Source organism: Lepisma saccharinum, chromosome 15 (assembly GCF_977018435.1).
Source record: "Lepisma saccharinum chromosome 15, izLepSacc3.1, whole genome shotgun sequence".
In the NCBI taxonomy this organism is placed as follows: Eukaryota; Metazoa; Arthropoda; class Insecta; order Zygentoma; family Lepismatidae; genus Lepisma; species Lepisma saccharinum.
Window position 1 is genome coordinate 33,668,959 of NC_139243.1, and position 9,951 is coordinate 33,678,909.

General features: G+C 37.2%; 1 protein-coding gene across 1 annotated transcript in view; it reads left to right on the forward strand.

Annotated features, from left to right (window-relative positions):
- Nucleotides 1-9,624, forward strand: part of LOC145999449 (noggin-like) — a 114,756-nt gene extending 105,132 nt beyond the window's left edge. The window contains exons 3-4 of the mRNA XM_083136407.1: nt 8,141-8,205; nt 9,329-9,624. Coding sequence (XP_082992533.1) covers nt 8,141-8,205; nt 9,329-9,417 — 154 coding nt within the window. The 3' untranslated portion in view covers nt 9,418-9,624. The remainder of the gene's footprint in view (nt 1-8,140; nt 8,206-9,328) is intronic.
- Nucleotides 9,625-9,951: the final 327 nt, after the last annotated feature.

The following is a 9,951-nucleotide window of genomic DNA, read 5'->3' on the forward strand; positions in this document are numbered from 1 at the left end:
TAATGCTGTCGCCTTGTAATCAACGGCTCTCGGGTTCGATGGCCGGTGAATTTCACATAGTGATTCGAATCCCACTTTAAACTGTAGGTCCAGTCCCGATTAGCCTATCTGAGAATAAATTAGACTTAAACCATAAAATGGTGATGCCTACTCATATATTATATATAAATAATAAAAATAGATTTTTGTATTCAAAGTAATCCAAACAAGGATTTGTTATCCAATAATAGGAAGTTTAAATGTTGGAGTAAAAATTTTACATGATCTACGGTTTAGTAGAGTATGTTCCTAAACTAGAGATCGTAGGTTCGAATCTTCAAAGGTTTCTCATCATAATCAAGATACCACCATTTGTCAGGAAATTTGCCAAATATATTTTGACATGGTGGGCTTGATCAATTTTTGGTGGGTGATTTCTTAGGACAAGATTGTTGGTCTTTTAAATCCCCCTGTTCCCCCTGGAAATTTTTGGTGGGGGATTCTTTAGGACAAGATTGTTTGTGGGGGAAATTCCCCTGTTCACCCTGGAAATTTTTGGTAGAGAATTTTTTAGGACAGGATTGTTGGTGGTGAAAATCTCCCTCTTCTGCCTGGAATTTTTTGGTGAGGGATTTTTTAGGACAAGATTGTTTGTGGGGGAAATTCCCCTGTTCCCCCTGGAAATTTTTGGTGTGAGGTTTAGGACGAGAGTGTTTGCGGGAGAAATTTCCCTGGTCCCCCTGGAAATTTTTGGTGGGGAATTTTTTTTAGAACAAGATTGTTTCTGGGGGGAAGTTCCCCTGTTCCCCCTGGAAATTTTTGGTGTAAGGTTTAGGACAAGAGTGTTTGCGGGAGAAAGTTTCCTGTTCCCCCTGGAAATATTTGGTGAGGGATTTTCTAGGACAAGATTGTTTGTGGGTGAAATTTTCCTGTTCCCCCTGGAAATTTTTGGTGAGGGATTTTTTAGAACAAGATTGTTTGTGGGCGAAATTCTCCTGTTCCCCCTTGAAATTATTTGGTGTGAGGTTTAGGACAAGAGTGTTTGCGGGAGAAAGTTTCCTGTTCCCCCTGGAAATCTTTGGTGGGGGATTTTCTAGGACAAGATTGTTTGTGGGGGAAATTATCCTGTTCCCCCTGGAAATTTTTGGTGAGGGATTTTTTAGAACAAGATTGTTTGTGGGGGAAATTCCCCTGTTCACACTGAAAATTTTTAGTGAAAGATTTTTTAGTACAAGATTACGGGTGGTGGAAATCCGCGTTTTCCCTGAAAATCTTTGGTGAGGGAATTTTAGGACAAGATTGTTGATGGTGAGAATCCCCGTTTCCCCTGGAAATTTTTGGTGGGGAACTTTTAGGACAAGATTGTTGGTCGTTTAAATCTCCCTGTTCCCCCTGGAAATTTTTGGTGGGGGATTTTTTAGGACTAGATTGTTTGTGGGGGAAATTTCCCTGTTCTCCCTGAAAATTTTTGGTGGGGGATTGTTTAGAACAAGATTGTTTGTGGGGGAAATTCCCCTGTTCCTCTTCAAGGGATCCCGGGTTCGATACTCGGTGGAGGCACATAGTGGTTCGGATCCCACTTTAAAGTGTAGGTCCAGTCACGATTAGCCTCACTGTGCATAAAGTGGACTCACAACACCAAATCAATCCAATCCCTGTTCCTCCTCGAAGTTTTTGGTGTGAGGTTTAGAACAATAGTGTTTGCGGGAGAAATTTCCGTGTTCCCCCTGGAAATTTTTGGTGGGGGATTGTTTAAAACAAGTTTGTTTGTGGGGGAAGCTCCCATGTCCCCCCCCCCCCAGGATTTCGCACCCTCTTCCTAGAACATTTAGCTATGTTTAACCCTGACGGAGAGAACTGCAGTTCGTTCACAGCTACACATACGTCTGGACATCATGCAAATAATATGTCCTGTGTCTTTTCGCAATTCGATTCGCAATTCAAACACTCACCTAGGTTTCTTTTTGCACCCTCGTCTCGCTCTAAATCACTGCTTCATGTCGTCGCGTTCTTAAAAGGCACAAAAAAATGTTTACGGTCTGCCAAAAGACGCCGCGAGGGGGACAAACAGCTTCCCAGACCTACCAGAAAAGTTACCTTTATTAAGTGAGACTGCAACGTGAAGCCAGAACAACTATGACACGAAAACGTCCAGAAATACTTCCCATTAACGCACCGGACATGCCACGGAGATGTTTTTGGGCGAAGGCTGCTTCTGAAATACGGGAAATTTCTTCCTGAAATTAGAGTTGTTCTTCAAGGACTTCGGCAATTATTTTTGCGAGTGGTGGACCTAGTTTTCCGTTTCTTCTTGTACTAGTCCATTATCTCCTTGTCTTCCTGCATTGGAACAAAGGAACTTTGAGGAAGGGAGAATGATTTCTGTAACACGATGTGTTCTCTTTACCATGACGTACTTTTAAAGCGGTTTTACATCACGCGATTGTACTGGTCGTTAATGTGGGAGGCAGATATTTGATGACAAAATTATATTTTAGGCAAGAACTAACTACTAACTCTCTAGCCTTCTGAAACCCGAAGGGTTCCATCTGTCCCTACCCTGGGCAAGATAAATCCAATCTTTTCCATCCCTACGGATCCATCTCAACGTTATCCCTCCATCTTCGTCTTGGCCTTCCTACAGGTCTTTTACCATCAGGTTTCCCAACAAGAAACCTGTAAACTCCTCTTTCCTCTCCCATTCGTGCTACATAGCCTGCCCACCTACGTTTTCTTGATTTAACAATTCTAATAATATCTGGACAGGAATACAAATTATGTAGTTCTAAATTATGTAACCTTCTCCACTCACCTGTCTCCTCATCGCTTTTGAGGGATTTAAGGATTTTATTTTCAAATACTCTTAATTGAATCGGCAGGTTTAAGAAGGGAATGCAGACCAAAGAATGGCGAAATGACCTTTTGTACTCGATATCATCGGAAAGCGTCGCTCTACACGTGAGTGTAGAAAGATATAAAAAGCAGTCCCTAGAGGAAGATACAGAACCCTGAAATCAACGTAAGGTGTAAGAAGGAACTGAATCCCGGACCTATTATAATGCCACATTACCAATCAACGAAAAAAGAGTGAGTGATGTTAGGAAAATCATCCCCTACATTCCAGACGACAAAAAACTTTTCTATGACGTCATGGTAACTTGGCCTACAACTTCTCACCACTATGAAGATCAGTCGGTGGATGAATGACTGTTTGTTGTTTGACTTGCCTTCAAATTTCCAAAATTTGGGCATTATTTTGTATTATTCATTCCATTGTGCACTTTCGTGTTGTAAACTACCCGAAAATATATTTTCTTTTCTATTGTACACTTTATTTCCGTTTTTTCACCCAGCAAGAACTTCATACGTTTTATGAAGGAAATAAATCCACCAACTTTTTTACATTTTATACAAATTCTGGTTACATACATCGTTTTTCACGTACTCCTCTATACCTACACAGGTTCTCACGTTCCAGTACTTATTTTGTTGTTCTTGGACGCACACTCTCCCACTTATACAGTTTTTCTTGATTTGCCACAAATTTACTTTTTAGACTTATTCCTTTCTTAAACCTCTCTATTCAATTTATGTTCCTCTTTTAATCTAAGGAACCAAGTTTCGCATCCATTTTAGGCAAGGACGTCCACAGAATTTTTTGAGGGAGGGTAAAGATCGTTTTTCATCATAGGAAGTAGAATGTTCATTTCAGGCCAGAATGTTATGTGTGTGTTGTGAAGGGGATTTGTTTATACAAGAAAATGATTTTTGAGTTTTCTGCATTTCGGGGCTGAACCTGCCATGCAGAGTGGGATCCGAATCACTATCGAACCCGGGACTCCTTGATTACAAGGCACGACCTTACTACTACAAACGGAACACGTCTGTACAAGTAGTGACTCGAGAACGAGGGAACTGGAGGGGGAAAATACTGCAGCTACCAGCCACTGCAGCAGCGTGTACTGCTTCGCTCTGCCTACTCGCTTTCCCTCCTTTCCTACCGTTATGCGCGGCCTTACTCCAGAGATTCTCTGGATAGAGTATACACCATTCGTGGAGACACGTTATAACAGAAGACTTAGTAGAAGTAATATTAATATAATCAATGTCAGTGTTGTTACCATAAACTACTAATAGAATGTTATTATTGTTATTATTCTTATTATTGTACCCTTTTTCTCAATTATTGGTCACTTTTGTAGTTTTAATTGAATTTTCAGCATCTTTACGGATTTTCATTGTATTTACACTTCCCAAAATTTCACACTTACCGTGACTTTATTTTGTCATTTAAGAAAAAAATAAGCTTACATTTTAATATCTATATGTTATGGATTGTATGAGCTATTTTGTATTATAATAATAATAATAATGTATGGATCATTTTAAACTTATCTTAGCATCATTAACTTCGGGACCTACTTATGAATGTAAAATCTGAAATCGAGGGAGGGGTAGTTCCCCCCGTTTGCCCCTCCTTGGTGACGCCCTTAATTTTAGGTTACTAACCAGGCAAAGCTGAAACACTATACTACTCTCTCCCGGAAATTTCTGGAACGAGTGAACGAAAGACCTTGCTAGAAAGTTGAAACGTAACGTTTAGTTTATTTTTTAAAATAAAATAAATTCTGCCTTGGTCAGCATATTGGATTTTTCGTTATCATGGAAACAAGGCTTAATGGTGTTATCATTAATTATTATATATATTATTCTCATCGGCAGTTGGTTTAATTTACAAGCAATAAACCCGAAATAAAACAATGGAACATATCGTGTTACATAGCAAATGCAGCCCCCAACTTATTTATTTAAATTTTCGATTTCTTCTACTACACTTTGGCTTCTCTAAATTTATTTCGTCGAAAAAAGAGAATATGATTTTACTCCTTGATACCAGCTTGATACCAGTCAACAAATTTCTTTTGATAATTTACACTAATAATGAGAATAGATAAAAAAATCTGAAAGTGGAAGCAGCATAAAGTGCCAAGCAAAATTATTTAGTAAAGTAGTAGAGTATTGAGGATTTCCAAGGAAAACGTAAATAAATATTCATATTTTTTTAATTAACACTTCACTTGTAAAGCCCTTACTACAGAAAATGAGATTATAGGTTTATGGAAAAAACAAACTTTGGTGCTTAAATGTAGCTGGTTACGTGTTTTGTTATTAGATTCTGGTAATCTTCCATTTCTTTTTATATCAAATTGTAATCCTACATATCCATATCAATATGCAATGCCGAACCAGTAGGGTAGTCTGAACAGATAGTAGGAGGACCCATAATTGACTCCTACTTTCTTTGTGTGTATGTGTGTCTACAACCCTTTTATTTGTCTTGTTGAGAATAGACCAAGATCGAGAATGCTGCTTAAATATCGATAGGTGAACGAGATTGGATCCGTTGAGACTTGATTGAAGTCTGTAATATCGAGACAAGAAGCAGTATAGCTTATGGAGCGAGATCAGAACGAAACAGTTATCAGGAGGCAAGACGAGACAGACAGCTGATCTAGAACGAGAACTTCTATGCCTATTTATACAGTATGTAACATTCTTATTCGTACACACGGATTCTCAAAGAAAATGCTTTAATGTCTGAAAGGAAATACACTCTCTTGAAATTGTTTCTTTACAATTCAATAACTAATACCATTAGGAACATAAAATCTTACCCAAATTCTGTATAACCAATGACAATAATAAATTAAATGAAACTGAAAGAGAAACACCCCATTTTTTTACAACTTTTCTATTCGTACACTTAATAATATAAAATAAAAAAGTATATTCAAAGCAAATTGACTGACAGTTCTAATACTTTGATGCGTATCCTTTGGCTTTAATTACTGCTTGACACCTGTTCTTCATAGAATTAACCAGTTTCCGACATGTTTCAGAGCTTATTTTATTCCACTCGGCTTGCACAACAGTTTTCAACTCTTGTTTGGACTTGACGCCTGCTTTATGGATTCGCCTCTTCAAAATTGCCCATAAATGCTCAATGGGATTTAAGTCTGGGCTTTGAGCTGGTGTTTGTAGTAGTTAGGGCACATTCCATATTAGCCAATTCATGTTAACTCGCGCCTTATGCTTACTGTCATTGTCTTGTTGGAATCTGTAGATAGACGGCATGTCCATTTTTTGGGCACTCGGCTTTACATTGTTCTTCAATATGTCCAAATAGACATATGCATCAATGATACCATCAATAAACTGGATGGTACCAACAGCTTTGGACGACATACAGCCCCAAATCATTAATGACCCACCACCGTGTTTATCTGTTGGAACTGTGTTAATGTGATCATTGTCTTTATTTGATTTTCTCCAGACCCTATTTATCCCATCTGATCCGTATATATATATTAATCTTGGACTCGTCTGACCATATGACACTATCCCAAAATTCCTGGTCCTTGTGGATGTGCTCTTTCGCGAATGAAAGTCTATTCCTGCTATTCACCTTATTTACATAAGGCCTCTTTCGTGGTATTCTGCCATGATATCCATGCTTCCACAAGCACGTCGGACAGTTTGATTGGACATCATCTTGCCAGCAACATTTTCTACTAACGGTCGTAACTGAGGAACACTTAGTCGGGTTTTTTTTTCGCACTCTTTTTAAAATAAAGCGTTCATCACGTTTATTCAACCGTCTCTCTTTTGGTTTTCTCGGCACATTCTGTGTTGAACCTTCCTCTCTAAATTTGTTTACTATGTATTGAACTGTGGAGTGTGATTTATTGACTGTTTGTACAATTTTTCTTAACGAATAGCCTCTAAGGGTCAAATTGATAATAACATCCTTCAGATCGGAACTAAGTTCTTTAACCTTGCCCATTTCGAACCCGCTGATAGATAGACGATAGGCCTACAAGAATACCTACGCCAGCATTCCGCTTGACGGGAGCGCGCCTGCATGTTCAAACTTGTTACGAAGTTGCAAACTGCACGAAATCGCCCGAATAGCGGTGGCGCTGTATGCGAGGAAGATTGAAACTTTTCCCTGTACGAATAACAATGTTGCATGAAACAACGTGTTTTTCTCTTTTCACACAAATTATATGCTCTGTTTATACACTTTGAACATACATTTTTATTGACATTTGTTGGTGAAACCTTCATTAACATTAATTTCCAGGTACATATGAAAATGATTATATTTACTAGTAGATATGACATTTTATCCTCGGAAATTCTATGTGTATGAATAACAATGTTACATACTGTAGGCTATTAAAAATTAAACATTCAAAGAGCTAATGCAGTCTTGGTATTAGCAATTCACCAGCGTAAAATTATCGCAAACGGAACTTTATGTTAATTTTAGGATTTTATAACAAATCAAATCGAAAAACGTTGTCCTGCTGATAAACTCACTCATACGCTTGGAGTAATTGTTCGTAAACCAACGCCTGTTCAATAACCCTGGTAGCTTCACTTCCACGTATCACATCCTAACCTGCATCAACGTCCTGGGCTTCATTTTCGTAATGTTACATTTTCGTGCGCTCGTCGTGAACGTAAATACTTTCGGTCCATGTCGTTGGAGGCGCCACTTACTGGCGGAATTAGCTCGTGTAATTTGGGTTGCGTGCCAAGTAGGATACGTGTATTTCGTCGCTTATTTTTACGGAGTTGCTTTTGATCAGCACTAGGCTCAACAGTAGGGCTACCTGAAAAGTAGACAAGCACTAGGAATCATCTAGTATTTTAAGCCCAATAAACAGTCCGTAAATTATGTATTGTGTGTGTGTAATATTGTTTGTACCTTTATAATCCGATCCCTGTTATTTCTTACTGTTCATCCTTAATTTGTACTATTTAGAATACAAAATTGGGACACTGAAAAAATTGTAAAGCAAAAGCATTAAGAAGAGAATGTCAATGAAATTGGAACTCAAACTCACGCAAAAGTAATATTTTGTAAGTAAAACAGTGCGTTTTATTGATGTTGTTATTAATGTGGCACAATTTAATTTGACTTACTGTTACGTAACTCATGATGCCCTCTTTGGTTAGCAAAACGCACTACGACTCCATGGCTCGTACTCACGAAACTGATAATTTGAATCGTAATGTAAGATACGGATGAATAAGTAAAATTTAACTCGATTTACGAATATTTGTTCCTACTTTTCTTTACTCTTTCTTTCAGACTTCGAAAATCTGCTAGGAATTGGCTATTGGAGCGTCCAAGGAATGTAACGTCCAAACGAAAAGGTAATACTTTATGCATGTCCTAATGATAAAAGTTCCGAATCATTGAGTGGTAAATGAGAGGAACTTAATTTTACAATGTTATGAAAATATTATGCTTTACATTTTCTTATTGATCTGATTTTTTTGTTTCATAATTTATTTATTATTTCCTTCAATATTTTTTTATATTTATTTATTTCACCTATCTAACTAGTTTATTTATTCTAACTTTATTGTGAATATATTAAAAAATATATCTCTCTAGCTCTAATAGAAGTGAAGTTATCGCTATTTCTATGCATCAGAGAAGAATAATCGCTGGCAGCAATCTTGAATCAGCTATTTGTCATAGTTTCTCACTAGACACCGAGGTGGATTGATATAAAACTCGATTTAAATCACGATTTAAGTCAGGTGATTTTTCAAAAATAGATAATTCGTTTAAATCACTTTCAAGACATAATTTATAGAATAATGTACATAAGGATTTTGTAGATATCGGAATCACTTTTGGTGAAAGTACATTAATCTCGTAATCATGTAATGGTGTTTATTAGGCTGTAAGAAAGGAAAAGAAAGGAAAAAATATATATGTACTGATGAGGTGAAGCTCATTCGAGAGGAAATATAATATGTAAATACATTTAATTTTATCTTGATTTAAAAATCAATAATTTTTATAGGCAAAAATAGTAAAAATTTAGTGTAGAATAATATACAAAATATGAATCATGTTAAACCATTATCATTATCATTAAACTTCAAATAAACATGGCAGCTGATATTTCGTAAACTATCATTAAAAATACTATAAAAATAGTTTAAGTTACATTTATATAGTACATCGAGAATGTTTTCTTTTCACTGGAAAAGGTACTGAAATTATTATAGTTTAACTAGCTGATTTCCCGGCGTTGCTCGGGTATTTATTTATTCCAGTCTTCTATTATACAGAAAAATAATGAATTCTAACTATAGTGTAAAATGAACTTGGAGTTGAATGGCATTGGGAGTGTCACTATTCATTTTAGCAACTCCGAAAACTATGGTTTCCACACTAACATCGGTTGTTTTACATGTCACTCCCTTCCTGTACATCTAAAGTTATTCTATTTTCTAAACACATTTTTTTTCTTTCGCATAGATGTGTACCAGAAGAGCAAGAGAAGGTATCGTTGCTTCTGGATCAAGGTTCCTTATCCGGTGCCAGAGGACTGCGTGTGCTCCACGTGAAACACTACAACCACTACAGTCAGTGAGGAGCATAGCTTGAATACTGCATTTGCTGCTGGTGTACTGCATGCTAATGAACTCTGTTGTTCGTTGACACCGTGCAATGAATACGCTGCTCATTTCTCGTGTGGAGAAATATACAAGATTACATAGCTTTTTATTTTTTACTTTTACAACTAAATAAAAGTCTAATGAAGTCCAAATCTACACCCTGTTGTCTTTTTTACCCAAAAGTTTATTTTCCTAAAATGTGATTGAATAATTGATTGCACAGCAAGGCTAATCGGGTCTGGACCTACAGCTTAAAGTGGAATCCGGACTACTTTGTGCCTCAACCGGGTATCGTACTCGAGGCCCCTTGATCACAAGGTGACGACGCAACCACTGCGCCATCGGGGAGGCTAAAATTTAATTGAGTTTGCTAAAGCAGAACCAGAACATTCCATAAGCATACAGGGTGTCCAAGAATTATCTTTACATTTCAGATTTTAATAACTCCAATTCACATATTTACATGCTGTTTGTTGTACATGA